Raw genomic sequence first — 20,328 nt, 5'->3', positions numbered from 1 at the left:
ATTGAAGCAATCATAGAACTTGGGAGGACATAAAAAGAAAGTGAATAATATTATAATGTATATATGTGTGTGTGCATGTTTTGCACATCAATTTGTAGTCTATGAGATGATTCTTTTCTTATAATTTTATTCTCTTGGAATTTTAATAATCACATCTTCATGACAAGGGACCTCCACAAAATAAAGAGTCCGTATTATTTATTATCCCTTTAAGCCTTTCTAAACATTTGGAGCTTTAAATAGAGGATTTCAACAATGTCAAGCACATAATCATGATTAAAGAAAAGCATTTCAATTGCCCACTAATGTTCATACCTCACAAGAAATTGACTTAATAGGAGAATGGGGAAAGGTTCACATGACAGAAGAAGCTTCTGGTTCTTAGAGAAAATTATCCATTCTTTCTTTATACTTGTTGGAGTTGCATTCAAATCATTTTGTCTAGCACAAGAGTTTGTTCTTTCTTATAAGTTATAACTGAGGATTTGAGCGGCAAAGCCTAAACCACATGTCAAGAAAAGTAGATGTTACATATTCAATCTCAGCTATTTGTAGGTGTCACCAAAAAAACCATAAAAGCTATTGACTAAGTGGTAGGCCCATCGATGATGGGTGTAATCTTTTTCTTTTTTAAGGATCTCAAAATTCTGTAAAGATCCGACGAATCTTCAAATTGTTAATTTACCGTGCCACATACATATCAAGTTATTGATCGAGTAAATCCCAGGGATGATGATGGAATTAGACTTATATTCTGGATCTTAAATCAAGTCATACTTTAAATATCACTTAGAAAAATATAAAAAACAGACACCAATTACACCATTTTGTTTGTTTGTTTGTTTGTTAAGAATCAAAGAATAGTTTGTTATGCACTCACTAGAGATATAAATTCATTCCGGAAGCCAAAAGACAGGCATTTCCTTGAAACTGTGATTGACCTTAACCAAAGGGCATTTTTGTCCACAATTTTTTTTAACTGAAGTTAATTGTGTTTGGTTAAACAAGTGGGGTTGACTATTTTTTCCCTTTAGGTTTGGGATGAAGTGTCTTTTCCCCAAACTTGAAGAAAGTAAAGTGTAATTACCTCTTTTTTTAATATATTGTGAATCATAGTGATACTCCCATTTATGCCTAAAATTGGAATTTAATGTTATTCCAAGTTCAGATTGTCCTTGTTGGTCTAGCACAAGCTAAAGCGAAGGGCAAGAGCTAAGAATAAAGGGAGCAAATGGTAGTGGTTCAAAAATGATTTAGACACCTACGAAAAAGTCTCATTAGACTATACCTTTTGACAAAAAGAAAAAGAAAAAAAGAAAGCAATAAGTTGTGGGAAACCTAGCGAGTCTAATTTTGCCATTTCTTATTGGACAAGGAAATATAACTCCACCGATCAATGATCATGCATCTTCCACATAATCTTGCTCAATAGCCAACACTTTTAAGATGCCTTAAGATTCAAGAGGAGCAACTGACTCATGAGATGGCCAAGCCCATTAGTTAGAATGACAAAAAATGAACGGAACATCAAATTTTAAGATTTTTCATACGTGATATATCTCTATATGCTTCAGTCACAAATTGTGTTCATATATATATATATATATATATATATATATATATATATATTATGAGAACCAGAAGAATTTTATCAAGCAAAGAAACAGCAGTGCAGAATAGTTACAAAACAGTTAGGCTTGATAAAATAGAATGACATGAACAAAAGATTGGGGAGCTGAGCTTAATACAAAAGAACCAGCTAGCTTATTACAAAGGGACTAAGCTACCAGATTGTGAGCTGCTCTATTAGCATCCCTAGGTGGCCAGCTAAATTGGAGGTGTTGCTATAGCTCTGCTAGCCTAAGAGTGTAAGAGTATAGTTCTGCAATTCTCCAAGGATCTTCTCTGCTCGGCTTTAGAAGGCCTCCATGCAAATCTTAGCATCACTTTCCACTATTACATGGCTGATGTTGTAGCTTAGAAATTGCAAAATTTTTGTTGATATTGTAACCACAAATAATTTGATCATACATTTAGAGCTTAAGACAGGTAGATTAATTTGTGTTTCTACTAGAAATGTTGCTACAATAAAAAACAATTCATGGATGCTTGCCACTTAGTTGGGTGGCCAAAAATGGTCAAGCTTTACTCGAGGTGTGGTATAATGCATAGATAAAATACTTGCTGCAACCACACGATTGGCAGCTTCAGTGTAGTGAACTCCATCCCAGACTATGGACTGTGATACAATTTTGCATATGCTTGAACCAGGCTGGCCGCATGTTGCTTTTACATTGTAATTATTTGGAGGCCCCCCATAGCCACAACAAGCCATGAATGGATCCTTGAAACCTACAGGAATAAAATATGCACCCACCAAAATCATAAACATTAAATATTATAAAGAAGAGCTTTTCTGTTCCACTTGCATTACAAAAAAGATTATGCTAATTACCATATTTTTTGTCCTTGGCAAAGAGATTGTACTTGATATTGTATATGTCTACATACACAATGGTTGCATCCTTAAATTCCAATCTCATTTCTTCACAGACCCTGCGGAGTCCTTCATTAAAAGCTTTTGCAACATCATTATGGACACGAAGGCATCCAATCTGATCAAGATCAGTACTGTTATGAGGATGTAATGCAAGTTCTTTAGGAGCACATCCTAATGGTCCAGTATTGTGTATCCAAAATTTTCTGCCACCATATAGATATATATTCTACATTTGCAGTAAAGAAGATAATGATGTTACAAGAGGGTGAATTTAATAACTTGGTATTATGAAAAATGTAAAATTATGATATGAAGATACAGACTCACTTGAATGGCTAGTTTGATTTCTGCAAGAAATGAAGGGATTTTTTCAATGACTGGTGCGTATGTTAAGTTTGATGCATACAAGGCAAGCAAGAGATCATTCTCTCCTATATCAATCATATAAAGTGCATTACGGAAACCCTCTTCATCAATTAAAATTTTTGAACCTGCATGACATATTGGACCAAGTTGAAAAAGAAAACACATTCTAGATTTCAAATCTCTTATAAATGCTAACTTGCTATTAATGGTTCAATTTGTTAGCGAGTAAATTTTTAATGTGAGTTGAAATGTACATACCAAGTGATAAGAGTTCAAGTGAGCGATTTTTGAAGTGAATGAATTGGCGTACTTGAACGTCTAGTGCAAAAGGCACAAACTGTGGGAGCAAGGTTGCTCCACTTACTGCAAAGTTTACTCCACTTGTGAAATTTGGTGCCAATGAGTCCAAATATGGGCTCAAATAACTCAAGTTCAACTGTTCACCTACAAAATACCATGATATTGGCACTATTAGTGGGGGGCCCAATTAACTTTAAGAATTCTAGGTAAAATTTACTGTGGTAAATTGTGATAGATTACATGCAAGGATTGCAAGACCATATGAAACTTCTATCAGAGTTTCAATTTTCTTCACTTTTTATTTGTTGTCTTTTCTTATTTTGTCTTTTAACTTTGATATTGCAGTTGTGAAGGTTCTATGAGCCAAATGCTGGCCCCTTTTATATTTTAAGGTCTAGTGTCACATAAAAAACACCAAGCAGGACAAGACTCTTATTTCATAATCACAGAATGTAGTCAACTTTACTCATGGAATCTTATAAAAGTTGTTGAAGATAAGATGGTAGTACATTATTCCAACCAAAAGCATATAAGAATAGGGAAAATGGTAAGATTACTAGCTAATATGCTTTACATCCTTTACAATGATGTGACAAGACTATGAGTTTATATACATTGATATTAACATTAGGGTAAGACAAGACATTCTGATTTGTTCAGCACTTATTCAAAAGGAGTTGTATCAAATTGGATCATGTTTCAAGACATGGAGAATGACTTCAGTGGTTAATTATAGCTGGGGCTAAGAGTGCTTACTATGCTGCAGTAGTGTCTTGCTAAAGCTTTTGTCAAATTTAATTGTCATTTGCTGGTTTCAATGAAAAATGCTAAAGCTACTACGAATATTTCTACAAAAATGTTTACAGACTAATATGGCAATGAATGAAATTGGTGCCATGTTAACAATATAATTAAAAAATCTCTAAATTACCATACCTCAGCCAAATAGAAAAAAGGAAAACAGTAACCTACAGTACTTAAGGTGAACGGAAAAGTTGAACTCACAGAAGAAATCAATCACAAGCCGGCCATCGCCTAGCCTGCCAGTGCCTCTGTGGAAAAATGTAATGCCGTGCGGAAGGCCAATTGGAAGTCCAGTGCCTGCTAGCACCCCTCCAGTGTCTGAATTGGAATCACCAAAGTTGATTAGAATGGGCCTGTTGTGGCTGCACTTTGAGTTGGTAAACATACCCAGGAAGACACATACCCATAGTATAAGCAAAATGAGATGTTGGGTAAATCCTACATAACCCATCTCTCTCTTCCTCTGCTCCTTAAACTCACTTAGCAAGATTGATTGACTTATTCCAACTTGCTAATCATACCATTTACTACTATCCATTTTAAGAAGATGAGATCCACATGTGCTATGCAAAGACATTGACCCAAGTATATATTATTAAATTAATTTGCTGTCATTGACTTTCTGTCTAGTTATCTAAATAGAAATCAAACATACTCTTATCCCCCATTCTCAATCCACGAACACATGTAAATTGCACATCTTGGAAGAAATCTTTTCCTGGAAAATGCTACTTTCCATGTGACTGAGACACGTGCATGATGCATTAGAACTAAAACATAATATTCACACGGCAATACTTATGAGAGTGTAGGCTGTGTAGCCTTATTACAATACGGTCAAGTTTCATACACTAGGCAAGTAAATCCTGTCTTCAAGTCTAAAATTGATTAGGGATTACAGAAGTAGTAAAGATTAATTAGAGGTGTAGAGTATTCAGTAGAGAGTATTTTGGACGCGACAATTGTGTTGGCAGTTTCTGTATAGTGAATTCCATCACAGCTTATGTATTTTAATTCTTCAATGCAGACATTGGAACCAGTTTGGCCGCATGTGACATTGGGATTGTAATTGTACTGTGGTCCTCCATAGCCACAACATGCCATTAACGGATTCTCAAAGCCTACAAAATAAACCATTAATCAATATGATAGAACATGACATTTGGAATTGCTATTGTATAGCAGAATTAGCTATAAGACCATACCATAATCAGCAAAATTGGCAATGAGATCATATTTGATGGTATATATATGCACATACACAATTGTGGCATCCTTCATTTCATATCTCAATTCTTCACAAGAAGCGTGCAATTGTTAGCTAAATGATATTGCAGCATTGTTAAGGGAATTGAGACATCCATGCTTATCAAAGTCACTATCACCTGTGGCAGTGGTTGCAAGTTGTTCAGGCAAACAACCTAGTGGCCCAGTGTTGTGCACCCAGAAATTCTTTCCATCATGTTGGTATATACTCTATATTTGCATTGAAAAGTGATAAAACAAATCAAGAATACAAGATATAATATACACAGTTTGAGAATTTGAAAGCAGTGTGAAATAAGTGGCATAACGAAACAAACTGTCTTCTGATGAAATGCGGAAACTCGCTCATGTATAATTTTTTTTTTTTTTTTAATTTCAAATTTTTTATTTCGGTGATGAAAGAAGGAATTCTTTTGACAACTTGCGTATGAAAAATAGAAGAATGAATCAGCTATATCGTTTTGTCCCATGTCAATTGAGTAAATTGCATTCTTGAATTCCTCGTCGTTGATCAAACCTATGTGACCTAAACGAAAATTTTGCCTTAGACATTGGATGCATGAACACCTAAAAACAATTGAGAAACACTTGTTTTGATCCTTGATAAATACATTTATTTTCAATTTTTGATTCATTACATTTATAAAGTTGCAATCAAATCATCAGTTAATTTAAAATGTTACAGCTAAGTCCTTCCATTAACTTAATAAACAGGATTTGATTCAAGTATCCCTCTTGATTGAGTAATTAAAATCTACTTCAACACTTGCACATATGCCTAATGTGAGGGATTGCTCGCTTGATAAACAACTTTCATATTGACGGTTTACTAAACAACTTTCATGTTGAGAGAGTTTCAACTTATGGTTGTTTTTTGGTGTAGACAGGAATTGAACTCCAGATTTCTTATACAATCATCATAGATTTTACCAGTTGAGCTAACTGAAACCCACCACTGGATATTTTATATATATATATATAGATATATATATATATATATATATATATATATATATATATATATATATATATATATATATATATATATATATATTGCTTGAAGGTATAATCAATCTCATACAGTTGATTTAAAAAGTAATGACATTAAAATAAATGAGTAATTGTCCTAAAGATTACATTTGAATATTTATAGCCTTTATGTTTAAAAATATTTTCACTTAAATTATTTAGTCGGGCAAAAATGGATTGAAATATTACGTTATTGTGGTTTAACATGAGCGTAGCAATGATAAATCATGTTTTTATTTTTTATTTTTTATTTTTTCTATTATGTAAGTGCACAAAAATGGGCTGAATGCACCAAACAAACCAAAGTGGACCAAAATAGACCAAATGAACTGAAATGAACCGAATGACCGAAATGCACCGAATAGGACCAAATTTGACCGAATAGACTGAATTGGACCAAGTAGAACCGCGTTAGACTAAATAGAACCTAATAAGACTAAATGGACCTAATAAGACTATAGTGGACTGAATAAGACTAAAGTGGATATAATGGACTGAAGTAGACCGAATAGGACCAAATTGGACTGAATTGGACTAAATAAACCAAAGTATATCATGTAGGACGAAATTGGACAGAGATGGACCGAATAAGATAAAGTGGACAGAATGGATCGAATAGAACCAAAGTTGACCGAATAGGACCAAAGTTGACCAAACAGGACTGAAGTGAATTAAATAGCACCGGATAAGACCAAAGTGGACCGAGTAGGGCCGAAGTGGACCGAATAAGATTAGAAATTTTTTTTTTTCAAATTTTTTTGCTTTTTTATTTTTTACTTATGCTACTCCTCGAAACCATTAGTAATTTTCTAAAGACACATCTACATTCAAACCAACATTTCCACTATTAGAGAACCTTTTATGTGCCCAAACACAATTTTTATAAATTACTATCCCAGAAATCATTAACATAATGAGTCTGAAAGCTGCAAATGAGATTCTCATAAACAATATTTCCTTCCGAGGCTTTTTTTCACGTTCCATGGGAACAATTTTATTTCTGTTGGGTGTAGATATACCAACATCAACCTTGATGGATGCTACATTTGAATCGGTCAGTACTTTTCTTCCAGAGCTCAATGGAAGCCTTTGCTTTCGACAAATTCCATCTTGTACAAAGCGGCTTGACAGTTACAGTCTTCCAAACATGTTGCTTCACAATCCTCTTTCATCAATGACTGCAGAATGGAAAAGGCACTATCTTCCTAGACATTATTAGATGCCGCTTCCATGGTATATTTCATACTTCCGATTTTGCATTGGCAACTTTCTACAGTAAAATTCCTTTCACAGCCTGAACTCCAATTTCCCTGGCTAAAATGTGCAAATCTTGGAAGACATAAGAATTTAGCTTCTCCGTCAACGTTAGTACAAAACTCATTTAGGCCACATAGGCCTATGGAGTCACTTATTGTCGGAAGAAGACCATATAATAGAGCGATTCCCAAATATTCTTAACCAAAATTTTTGAGTATAGCCTGAAGATCCCATCAGCATCAATTCTCAATAGATAAGACTGTATCTTTTGTTGGAATTAATAGCCATCATCATCAAGACATAGTGACACATTATTGTCTTGTCCATCTGTAATAACAGCCCAACAATGATATTCAGGCATTAATTCTGATACTACCAATGGGTACTGCACGAGGTTTTCATATATGTATTTTGTATTACCAGTTGAATATTCCTGTCAATTGGTTAGATTCTGAAACGCAAACACAACCTTGTCCAGCTGAGAGACACTGACCCGTAAGATTGTATTGGTTGGGTTGTCAAAACTTTGCCATATAATCTCCTTATTAGTTATATAAAACAAACTTTCCTGAATTAAGCATTGATGCTGATGTTGCACGTTCAGATGGAGTGGCAATGTACATCTTTTTGCCTTGTGCTGATTGCATCATGAGTTTACCATCACTAGTGTCTAGTGAAATTCAATGTAACATTAGTGAGAGCCGGAGGATTGTTTTGGTTGGTTGTCCAGACTACTATCTTTTCAGGAATCCCAGGAAGAAAAACTCCAACAACATGATAGACCAGAGCGTGACAACCATGAAGAATGTTGGGCTTTGTGGAGCCTAGTTGTATTCGATCCAGTTGATGACTCGACCCGACCCGAATAATGTTGCGTGGTTTTTAATGAGAGATTTTCTGATGCTTAGTCCATGGAGCGGAGGCTTGGGCCGACAGGTTTTGACCCATTTTGTAGCCCATTGTGACTGTCAAGGAAGTTGATTCCATACCGTACCGGCCGGTACCGCCGATATTTACCGTTCCGATAGCTCCGCCGGTACAGAAAGATGGTTGTTTCGTTCCGGTTTAAATACCGGTCATACCGGATTGTTTCGGCCATACCGGAAAAAATACCGCATTTCGGCCAGTAAATGCATACCAGACCGAAACAAGAAAAAGAAGAAGAAAAAAAAAAAAATTCTCACTCTCTCATATCTCCACTCACCGGCGTCACTCGAATGATCTTCTTGACTTGCAAAACCGGCGTTCTCTTTCTCTCTATCAGATTTACTTTCTTTTTTCTCCGGCGTTCTCTTTCTCTCTTTCCTCCAACATTATCTTTCTCTCTGATTAGCTTTCTCTTTCCTCTTCTTGGTGCGTCCAACACTCCAACTGAAGCCAGCCTTGATTTGCTTTCAGCTTCTTTAAACAGCCAATGACAGCTTGCAAAGTTTATTAATAAAGTCAAAAGTAACTTTTTTATGTTAGATTTTTTTTTTTTTTTTTAATTATTTTCCAGCCCCTAAGACCTGTAAAAGTCCTCTCAAATGTCTCTCAAATGTCAGTTGTTTTATTTTTTTGTTTAAGCCCTCAGCTAGTTCACGTGAAAGGTAAGCTTAGTATTTTAAATTTAACTTGATTTTTAATTCTTTTTATAGATATAGATGTATAAACTTGGGCTTGGGCTTGGGCTTGGGCTTGTGTTGGGTTTAAGATTACAAATTAGTTTAATCTATGAATTTATATATATATATATATATATATATGGGCTTTAAATACTATTTTTATATATATATATATATATATAGATAAACCCGAAACGGTACACCGGTATTAACCGGTATCCGAAATATATCGTACTGCTAGTTAAACCGGTACAACCTCCGGTACGGTATTGACTCAGTTGGTGACAGTACACAAGATGTAGAAAACATTGTTTTTATGATTAGGGTTCGTTGTTGTCATTTTTCAAGAGTGAGAAAGACTGTAGCCGCACTTTGTATTTTTTCCCTGATAATAGTGAAATCTCTACAATTTCGTGGACGTAGGCAAATTGCCGAATCACGTAAATACTGTTTTGTGGATGTGATTACTTTTTCTTTGGCGTGTGTTTTTCTCTATATTTTGTTCTCACAGGTTGGGAATTTCGTGGTAATTTTCCTACAGAAGAATTGGTGGTAGGTGTTAAAAAAGAGCCTATCTTTTCAATTCTCCTTGTTGAGCTTCAGCAGTGAAAATTGCTGAGATAAGAAGAAAAAGCAAGATAAATGCCATCATTGGACAATAGCTAGCTCTATCTCTTTGGCTTCCTTTCAGTCCGGTTTCAAATGGAAAATCAATAATAGTAACATTTAGGAATTAATCTTTCAATCCACCTCCAAATATAGTAAATAAATGGCTATCTCAATCTACATACCTTGTCCTGCACAAAGTGCCGAGTTACGGTGTTGTAAAGGGAAAAAATTGGAACTCTTTAAAATGAAAGAGAATTATTCACTTGAGTGAATATTTTTCTGTGAATTAAAAGTCACCGCTTTTGTATATTCAGATAATCTGCATAGTAATTGTTATAGAACAGACAGTAATGGTCTTCCTAGAAGGACAAGAGCGCCTGAAATCACGGCGTAAAGCAAAGAGGTAGCAGTAGACATCATCGGGCTTATGCTCTGTTTGGATCTTAGGGAAAGGAGGAGGAGTAGTGTAAAGGGAAGAAGAGTAATTAAATTACCTTGTTTGGAAGTTTTTTAAGAAATAAGGGAGAGGAGTTTGGAGGGGTTTTAACTGCCTTTAACCCCTCATTTTTAATTCTCTTAAATTGGAGAGATTAGGAGGGAGAGTAGAGTACATAAATTATTGTCCAAATGAATTATCTAATTTAACCTTTCTATATTAACAAAACTAGCATGTAACTCCATGCAAATGCATGGATGCATTTAAAATTAATCAGAATTTTTATTATAAAAATATAAATTATTAGTCAAATTAAATTTTTTTAAAGCATGTAACACATGCATTCATGCATACATATAGATACATTTAAAATTAAACACAATTTTTATCATAAAATATTAATTAATTTCTTTTTAAGTAAACATAATTAGTCACATATTAAAATTCTTATCTAAATTTAATACTACTTACGATCATTTTTTTCTAATTTTTAATAAGATAGAACGTGTGGTGATTTTTATTATGTAGTGATTTTTATATAATTTCTTTTTTGAGAAACATGTGGTGATTTTTATTGAGAACATGTGATTGTTTTTTTTTTTTTTTTTAATTTTATAGTTCATTAATATTAGATTTTTAGTATTTTGGCACTCATTAACTCATTTGACATAAAGATTTAAAAACTTAAGTAGACACATGGCACAAGTTTAAGTGGATAATTATGGTGTAGCTCCCACATAAATTTAGACACAAAATTGGATTATAATTTCAAATTCTAATTCAATTTTCTCTAAGATTTACCTATTAATATATATATATATATATATGACTTATAAATTTGACTTTTTTTTAGTTATATGATGATGCTTTTTATAGTTTATTATATTAAACTCCTCGTTTTCTACACTAAATTAACTAATTTGGCACAAAAATTTAAAAATTTAGATTAGATGGGACACGTGGCACAAAATTAAACTCTAATTGAAATTCAATTTTTACATTAAATTAACTCACTTGACACAAAATTCTAAAATTTAGATTAGATGAGATACATGGCGCAAAATTATACTCTAATTGAATTCCGGTTTAAAATTAAATTATATTTTCTCTCAGTTTTACCTATTATATATATATAGATTACAAACCGATTATATAATTATTTAATCTAACAAATTAATCATAGACCAATGTTGCAAGTCCATTTTCAAATAGGGGTAAATTTGTCTATTTAAAAATATTTAATTATTTCCTATCATTTCCATCCTAATTTTTAAAACATCTAAACAAGAGGAAGGGTAATTACTCCCCTCCCCCTTACTTAATTTTAAAAACATCCAAATAAGGTAGAGAATAACCATTCCCCACTACTCTCCTTTCCTCTACTCTCCTCCCTCTCTAAACTTCCAAACAGGCCTAAGAGTTGGAATTGCATGAAATTTGGTAGGCTGGAAGCAGTCTTTTAATCAAGAGTACTCTTTTTTTTACAATGAGGTGTGCCTTAATTTTAGCAAATTCCTTTGTTTAGGTTTTGAAAATAGTGATTTTGTTGTTTTTAGTAATTTTTATTTCTTTAATAATTTTTTGTTGAAATGTCAGAATGAGGTTTCACTTGTTTTGGAATGACCTTTAAGGTCAATAGTTTATGATTTTACATTTAACTCAATTTTTTCATTTTTGATAAAATTTGGTATTTTGCCACATAATCTTGTAATTAGTGCAAATCAAGGTTTTGGAAGCTTTTCCAGTCGTTCTAGGGTTTTGCCTTTTCAATATTTATATGTTTTGTAGCATTTAGAGACAAGGTAGATTATTAGTAATAAAATACAAATTTTGTCTATTGTTTCCTCTAGTGGTTTTTAGACCTATTATCTTGTGAATTTAAGGGATCTCTTGTGGATTCAAGGTTTTCTACCAGATACTAAGGGTATGTTTGGTACATTGAATGTGGATTATGATAAGAATTGTAATATTTATTACTAGTAATAAAGTGTGTTGTAATGTAATAATTAAACCTATTCATTAGTTTGTTTGTGAGTTATAACCTTAGAATGAAACTTAACGTTTATTTTAGGAAATATTTTACTCATTCAATTATATATTCTTAAAAATTGTTATTTTTAAATTTAGGAGAGAGATGTGTGTTATTTTTTATAATTTTTTTATTGTTATAATTGTTAGATGTATATGAAAAGTTTGTTTATTTGAAAATATATTAAGTTTTGAAATTATTGCATTTACTAAGGAATAACTAATACAACCTTTTAAAGAGGAATAATTATTCGTCATTTTGAAAAATAGTTATTCATAAGGAATGATTATTCCTTGTAATAAAAATATAACCAAACTAAAGAATAACTGAATCGTAGAAATAACTATTACATTACGTTTATTACAGTCTACTAAACATGTCATAATAGTTTAGTTTCTATTCCATCCAAGATAATATGATGTGTGCTTTCTTCTGGGAAGCACGGGTGTGGCATTTGGGCCGCTGTACTCGCGTCCGACGCGGGGACGCGCAGGCGACGCCGCTGCCTGAGTGTCCGTGCCGCGTCGGGCATTAAAAAATTAATTTTTTTGGCGCGATTCGTGCCGATTCGAGCCGACGCGCTCAAAATTGGGCCGAATCGGTCCGTATCGGTCGAAAACCGATACCGGAGAAATCAGCCGATACCGGCGAAATTGGTCGATATCGGCCGAAATCTGCAGATACTGGCCGAAATCGGCCAATACCGGCCGAAATTCAAAAAAAAAAACAACAACAACAACAGGTGCGTATGCCCAAAAAAAAAAAAAAAAAGGTGCAAATGCACCGTTTGGAAAAAAACCATGACCCAGCCCTCTTCCTCTTCATTTTTCTTGCGCCTCTCTCCCACTCTCTGCCTTCACTCTTCAGCTAGGCTCTCTTCCATTCTCTGTATTCTAGTTATTATTTATTATTGCTCTTAAATTTGGTATCCATATGTTTAGCAATATATTAAAAATATAAATAAAAATATTTTTAATAATTTTTTAATTGCCGCACCCGTACCCTACTTTTTCAAAAATTACCAAATTTCACACCCGCTCGCTCTTATACCCGTACCCAAATTTCAAAACACACCCGTGCTTCATAGGCTTTTTGTGGAAGAATGACAAAAGTTATTCACTTCAGTCTCTTTCTTTCTTAGTAGACTAGAAAGTCTTCGCATGTTTATATTCAAAGTCTCTCGATTAGTCTGTCAACGAATAATCAATGTTCGATAGGACCACACGGGTCAACTCCAGCAACACGGTAGATTTATAATTTCAGAGTCAGTGCCAACTACCATGCTGGCCAACTCTAGCAACACAGCTGTCATGATGTTTAAGACCACCCACCAATAATTCAGATTCAACATGGTTGCCTTGGTCGTGTAGGAAACTGTAGAATTTTCTTATATTGTTGAAGACCAAATCAAGGCATATCTTGTCGGAGAAAATCATTGGATTGGAATAAACCAAGAAATTGTTTGATATCCCACCATATTAAATATAGTTGATAGTTAGATATATTATATATTGATAATGATTTATAAAAGCGATTAAGAGGAATTTGTAGAATTTAAGGAATCAACTCAAAATTCAAAATTTTAATTGATATGTGTATGTAACTCCCATTATAAAGTAGGTTATATAATAATATATCATCATTAAAGTGAATAAAAAACATATAAATAGCCTTTTAAGCTCTTGCTCGATGAATATAAGCCAAGTGAATGAACCAGGTGAACTCTCATGATCTATCTTATTTAGAAATGAAGATATATTATTGTCTATAGGATAATAATAAAATGTTGTCAAATTAATATTATTATATTCACTTTTATAGTAAGTCTTTTATAGCTGTAAATAATTCTTTTTGGTAATAAGTAGTTCTATTTGATATAGACCAAACACTCTCGCTTCCTATATTCAGAGTAGCCCATAACAAAAGCTAGAGACTGCAAATACTTTTAACTAACAAATTATAGTTTTGTGACTCCCATAAACAAAATTTGGGTTCAAATGCCCCATTTGGCCCTCCCCTACTTGTATCTTAAGGGAAGAAAAAAAAAAAACATTTGATTTTTATCTTTTTAGGAACATTTTTTTTTTCTCCTCTCTCAATGGAAGTATGCGGAGTCATTTTCTCGCTCAAGCCAAGGGCCATTGACATATACATATATTTGATAGCATTTGAAGTAGAGATAGTCCGATATCCAATAATACTGTGGGCGTGTAGCACAAAGAATCTTAACAATATTGTTGTGTCAATTATTCTTGCAAACCATCCCATATTTGGGTTTGAAGTACAACCACATTTTGCCATTGGCCTTAAAGACTAGCTGAGTACTAACACTTGTTTTTATGAACGACCATATCCAGCTCAAATCCCCTCTATAACATTTCCTAAGAATAAAAAAATTACAAACACATTTTATATGGTACTAAGAAAAGAAGTCGGACTTGGAGGGATTGGGATATCTACAGTCCCTTCCAGCATTAACAGAACCTTTTTCATCGAAGGACGAAGAGATGGCTCATCAAGAATGCACCAAAGTCCTACTTTAAAAATTCTCTCCAATTGCTTTTTGTCAACATCCTTATCACTCACTAGTTTATCTAGCTCACAAGCCTCAAAGCAAGAGTATGCCCATTCTTCTAGAATAGCTTCTTCTTCAGGATAACTCCAATCCACACTCTTTCTACAACATATAAGCTCCAATAGAACAATTCCAAAGCTGTATACATCTGCTTTGACTGTCACTGGTTGCTTTCGATGCCATTCTGGTGCAACATACCCCTTTGTTCCTCGGATACCTGTAAAGGTATTGGTTTGGTCTGGCTTTAGTAGCTTTGCCAATCCAAAATCAGAGATTTTTGGGCATCTATATTCATCCATGAGTATGTTTTGGGGCTTTATGTCACAATGAATGATTTGTGACTCGCACTCTTCATGGAGATAAAGAATTCCCTTTGCTATGTTGCGAGCAATTTCTATTCTTTCATCCCAACAAAGTTTTTCTTCAGGTTTGAAGAGTATATCAGCAAGTGAGCCATTGCTCATGTAATCATATACCAAAAGCCTATTCTCTCCATCATGACAATACCCGAGCAGACGGACAAGGTTCTTGTGGTGTGTTCTTCCAATAACTTTCATCTCGGTTTGAAACTCTTTCTCCCCCTCAGTCAACACTTTCTCTAGTCTTTTGACGGCAACAATCTTCTGACCATTCCACATTGTTCCCTTGTAAACAGTCCCGAATGATCCTCTACCCAGCTCTTCCTTGAAACCATTAGTCATTTTCTCAAGATCGGAGTAAGTAAATGATCTTAGAGAAACATCCATGCTTAAATCAACACTTCCACCATTAGAGAGCCTTCTATATGCTTGGACTCGATTTTTATAAACTGCAATTGCAGAAATCACTGACATAATGAGTCCAAAAGCACCAAATGAGATGCCCAGAATCATTAATACGTCCTTTCGAGAATATCTTTCACGTCCCAAGGGCTCAATTTTATTTGTGGTGGAAGTAGATATAGCTACCTTGATGAATGCAATGTTTGCATCACTTAGATCCCTTCTTCCAAATCTCAATGGAAGCCTTTGCTTATAACAATATTTATCTCTGTAAGAAGCGGCTTCACAATTACAATCCTTCAAACATGCTGCTGCACAATCGTCTTTGGTCAATAATATTAGGTAAGAATAATCACTAGATTCCCATACAGTATTAGGTAATGCTTGCATGATATATTTCGTACTTCCATCTTTGCTCTTGCAACTTTCTGCAGTGAAATTCCTTACACAACCTGAGCTCCAATTTCCCGGGTTAACACTTACAAAACCTGGAAGACATAAGCAATTAGCAACCTGATCATTCAGAGTGCAAAATCCATTGAGACCACACAGGCCCATAGGGGCACACTTATTATAAGAAGACGGCCATAGGACTGAGAAATTCCCCTTCTTATCCAAATTGTGTGAGAATAGCCTGAATATACCGTCGGCATCAATTCGCACAAAATACACTACATCTTTTGTTGGATATCCGCCTACAGTCAGATTTTTTATGTTTGTGCCAGTGGAATTGAGCAAGTAAAGATGACCGTCATCATCCAGACATAGTGAAACATTACTGCCTTTTCCATCTGTCCAAGAAGACCAATAGGCATATTGACTCGTATCTGTGGTTTGCACTGGGTACTGCACAAGGTTTCCATCCGTCTGCATTTTCAGACGAAATATTCCTGTCGATTGATCAGATTCTGAAGCACTCGAAAACAACTCCTTTCCATCTGTGAGACGCTGGCCCTGTAAGAGGGTATTTGTTGGGTAGTCGAAACTTTGCCATACAATCTTCTTATCGGAATTATAGAGAACAAAGTTTCCCGAATCAAGCATTGATGTTGATGCTGCACGTTCAGGAGGATTGGCAATGGCCGTCTCTTCGCCTTGTGCCGATTGCATGATGAGTCTACCATCACTAGTGAAATTCAATGTAACACTAGCGAGAGCTGGAGGTTCGTCTCGGTTGAATGTCCAGACTACTGTCTTCTCAGGAATCCCAGCAAAAAAAACTCCAACAGCATAGCCATTGCCTTGTTGGTAGAAGCCAAAGGCATAGACACCAGATTGTGACTGCCATGAAGACTTGGAGGTAGGTGTTAAAGAAGAGCCAAGGTTTACAATGGATTCCCCTTGTTGAGCTTCTGTAGTGATAATTGCTGAAAGAAAAATAATAAACAAGAGACTTGCCATTACTAGAAAATAGCTAGTTCTCTCTGTTATTCTTTCACTCTGTTTGCAAATGAAATGTGACTAACACAGCTCCATATATAGTCAATAAAATACAAGAGAATTGCTATTACCGAGCTGTGATGTTGTCTTGAGTATCACTATTCAATAATTTTTTTGGAAGGTGTTTGGAATGAAATAGTAAAAAAATAAACTTTGCATAGAATAAGAGTCATTCACTTTAGTATATTCAATAATTTTTTTGGAAGGAGTATATATCTTTCCTGAGGATGAAAAGTCACAACTTGTGTATATTCAAAGAACATTGCATAGAATAAGAGTCATTCACTTTAGTCTCTTTCTTAGCTGGAATGAGAAGTCTTTGTACGCGTTAATTATATTCAAAGTCTTTCAGCTGGTCATCCATTGAATTATTTATTAGTTATACAAGAGACTTGCTAGTACCGAGCTATGATGTCTTGAGTATCACTATTCAATAATTTTTTTTGGAAGGTGTTTGGAATGAAATAGTAAAAAAATAAACTTTGCATAGAATAAGAGTCATTCACTTTAGTGATGATGCCTAAAAGATCAACAGTAAGCTGCTAGTACTTTCCCGATTTGAAGCAACACCTGCGAAGGAAAAAGGTAGGTGATCGACAGAGAGCACCGGTGTGGTGCCGGCCAAAGACCCTCCGACGATCAAGTTAGAATCTTTTAAACAACCCTAGAGTGCCAGAGTTGAGGTAATTGTGCGTACCTTTGGGTCATGAGGGCCTTGGGGTATATATAGTGGTGTGTGGCCGAAATTTGCGCCCAGGTGAAGATGTACTTTCCTTTTTAAAAGAGTAATTCACGGATCTTTGTCTATTGTATTGAGCCCTTTCCTTATGGGAATCTCCTTAACTAAGTCGAACGCGTAGCGCAAGGACTTTCCTTATATTCACATAAGCGAGAGGTCCGGATAGGCTAAAAATGAAAGTTGGATTATTCCTTCGGCCTTCACCGCCAAGGTCGTCGGCCACGCGTAACTCCTATACCGTCGTCGGCTTACGTACGTCAACGTGGTCCGTCGGCCAAGGACATCACCGGCCGGAACCTCACGGTCGAAGGTCGTCACCCACGACTCGTCCACGTGATCCGTCACCCTAACGTTGTTGCGTAAGGGGCATGGCTATGAATGCTAAAGAGGTGTTAGTGACGGTAGTTGACGGACGGCGTATTGTCGTCGGCTTCTTTGACGCGCATTCAATATGTAAGTGAACTTCCGTCACCTTCTTCATGTATCGTCACCTTGTAATAACGTCACTATCAGCCTGCCCCCCCATTATCCCGTCGGCCATGGGCGACGGGTCATGGAGTTGGTGTCACCGGGGAAATGGTGTTTGCATGGTGGTTTGTGCCATGTTCATTAAATGGTGGGACACATGTCACAAGCGAGATTGGCTCCGCGTACGGACGAGTGTGTCGCTTCGTCTTTCGCGCCTCCTCTCCCCTATATATATCTCACTATTTACCTTTTTTCCACTTTTTTCGCCTTGTTCATCTTGAGAGAAAAAATTCGTCAATCGCCGGTTTACCATACCGTCGATCGTGCAACCGTCACCTTCTTGAGACCGTCCTCCTACACGTAAGTTTTCTTTACTTTACCTTTTTACCTTTTCTAGTGACGCCCTTTAGTGAAGTCGTACGCCTAGGATCTTAGAAAAACCCGTCGTTTGTAGGTCATTTGTAGGTAGTCGGATGTCTAGGAGACGCCGAGTGATCCATCGTCAATCCGCGACGGAGCGGGTTACGACGAAGTTTTTCCATCGGGTCGTGAGCCCGCGGAGGGCCTATCTTGGTCGTCGAAGAGACTCGTCAACTCCTTCGACGGTGAAGTAGAGAGTTCTAGAGGAAGTGAGGTGTACGGTGATGAAGAAGGGGTATCCGACGAAGCCCGGGGTTCGTGGAAGGGAAAGTTGCGGTGACGGGGGTCGAGTGACGGTGACGAGGAAGCCTCGAGTGAGCACCTCGGGATCCTGCGGTGATGACCGTCCCTTCATCTTACCCTCCGAGTGGTCCGTCAACAATTTTCTCCCGACGATGTCGGAGAATGTTTTCAAAACTTTGCGGTCCCGTTACCAAATACCCGACGACATTCCCATCCGTACGCACGAGGAGGGTGAGAGGTGTTACTCGGGACGAACCGCGGACGTCGGCATGTATGATGCCATGTTCGCGGCGGGGTGAGATTGCCGCTACGACGGCATTACACCGTCGGCCTCGGCTAACTTTCTAGGGATTACAATTTCGGCCAGATTGCCCCCGTGCTTGGCGAACCTTCATTGGTGCCGAGGTCTTGTGGGGTAGTCTAAAGTGGTGGGAACCGTCGGTGACCTTGGACGAGTTCTTTTGGTGTTATCGTCCTCGGCACATTTCCTCGTCCAAAGGAGTGTACCATTTTGCGGTGAGGGATAAGGAGTTGAAGTTAGTGTCGATATGCCCGACTCCAATAGGAAGTGGAAGGGCGAGGTACTTCTTTGTAGAAGGGACAAATTGGGTATGTCGTCAAGAGGAGTTGGGGATCAATGCCCAATGGTTTTGATAACACATGGGCTTACGTTAGAGATTCGGGTTAATCCGTCGACTCTTCTTGCCTCGTCTACTCTTTTGCTATCCTAACCCGTCACTTTTCATTGCGGCTAATAACCGTCCACGTATTACCGAGGAGCGAGGAGGATTTCATTCGTCGAGTGACGGCCATTCCATTGGACGAGAGGAAGTGTCGGATCTAATCACGTTAGATACTCTTCACTTGTATTGTGGAGGTCCTGAACCGACGGAGGAAGCTTGCAAATTGAACGCTTATTCACGTCGTCGTAAGTGCCTTTTACCTTCTTGCCTTTATCCTGACGTTGTCTCTTTCTAACCTTTATTCTTCGCAGAAATGGAGTCAGCTAAACAACGGATTCGAGCTGCTGCTGCGGCCAAGAAGAGACAGCAGGAGAAGGTTGGGGACGAGTCAACCCCACCGTCAGCCCACAGGCCCGTCGGGAAGGTCGCGGCCAAGAGGAAGCCTGACGGTAGAGAAGACCGTCAGGGGAAGAAAGCTGCCCCAACCCCTGGGGACAAGTCTTCACGAAGGCCGTCGCCTCCCAGGCCCGTTCATGGGGCAGGTAAGGGGCCTATGACCTCATCAGGCCCTGTCTCCCAGGGGTCTGCTCGTCGCCTTCTGACCCACAAAGATTACGCTGTAGAGATGACGGAGTCCATTTTGAAGGATGAGGAAATGGACCTTTGTGCCGAGCAGACCATTGACGAGATAAAGGCGTCAGGCCTTTTTGACCTTACCAGGGTGAGTCTCGCTTTCTATTTTGATGCCCGTCCAACTTTTTATGCCCTGACGTTGTCCTGCCCCCCTTTTTTTTTTTTT

At 36.7% G+C, this 20,328-nt stretch overlaps 2 protein-coding genes and 2 pseudogenes across 2 annotated transcripts; all 4 read right to left on the bottom strand.

The window, feature by feature from the left end:
* Positions 1 to 1,708: 1,708 nt before the first annotated feature.
* On the bottom strand, positions 1,709 to 4,436 carry LOC142614272 (GDSL esterase/lipase At3g62280-like). Its single transcript, XM_075786856.1, has 5 exons — positions 4,172 to 4,436; positions 3,125 to 3,310; positions 2,828 to 2,991; positions 2,456 to 2,726; positions 1,709 to 2,352 (listed from the first exon to the last, which is right to left on the bottom strand). Exons 1-5 carry the CDS (start codon positions 4,419 to 4,421, stop codon positions 2,117 to 2,119), a joined length of 1,107 nt encoding a protein of 368 aa, XP_075642971.1. The 5' UTR covers positions 4,422 to 4,436; the 3' UTR covers positions 1,709 to 2,116.
* Positions 4,437 to 4,858: 422 nt separating this feature from the next.
* On the bottom strand, positions 4,859 to 5,935 carry LOC142612384 (GDSL esterase/lipase At1g09390-like; annotated as a pseudogene).
* A 1,128-nt stretch (positions 5,936 to 7,063) lies between these two features.
* Positions 7,064 to 9,778, bottom strand: LOC142612383 (G-type lectin S-receptor-like serine/threonine-protein kinase LECRK2; annotated as a pseudogene).
* A 4,602-nt stretch (positions 9,779 to 14,380) lies between these two features.
* Positions 14,381 to 17,122, bottom strand: LOC142612805 (G-type lectin S-receptor-like serine/threonine-protein kinase LECRK1). The gene has a single exon (XM_075784963.1). It carries the CDS (start codon positions 16,935 to 16,937, stop codon positions 14,610 to 14,612), a length of 2,328 nt encoding a protein of 775 aa, XP_075641078.1. The 5' UTR covers positions 16,938 to 17,122; the 3' UTR covers positions 14,381 to 14,609.
* Positions 17,123 to 20,328: the final 3,206 nt, after the last annotated feature.

Source organism: Castanea sativa, chromosome 10 (genome assembly GCF_040712315.1).
Source record: "Castanea sativa cultivar Marrone di Chiusa Pesio chromosome 10, ASM4071231v1".
In the NCBI taxonomy this organism is placed as follows: Eukaryota; Viridiplantae; Streptophyta; class Magnoliopsida; order Fagales; family Fagaceae; genus Castanea; species Castanea sativa.
The sequence above is the reverse complement of the archived record's forward strand: the minus strand, read 5'-3'. Positions and strand labels throughout refer to the sequence as shown.

Excerpts from the sequence above, each read along its gene's own strand:
- LOC142612805 (XM_075784963.1), bottom strand. The coding sequence starts at position 16,937 with ATGGCAAGTCTCTTGTTTATTATTTTTCTTTCAGCAATTATCACTACA.
- LOC142614272 (XM_075786856.1), bottom strand. The coding sequence starts at position 4,421 with ATGGGTTATGTAGGATTTACCCAACATCTCATTTTGCTTATACTATGG. Across the intron at positions 2,992-3,124 it reads ACTTGAACTCTTATCACTTG|GTTCAAAAATTTTAATTGAT; the intron begins GTATGTACATTT and ends TATGTCATGCAG. Across the intron at positions 2,353-2,455 it reads TGCCAAGGACAAAAAATATG|GTTTCAAGGATCCATTCATG; the intron begins GTAATTAGCATA and ends TTATTCCTGTAG.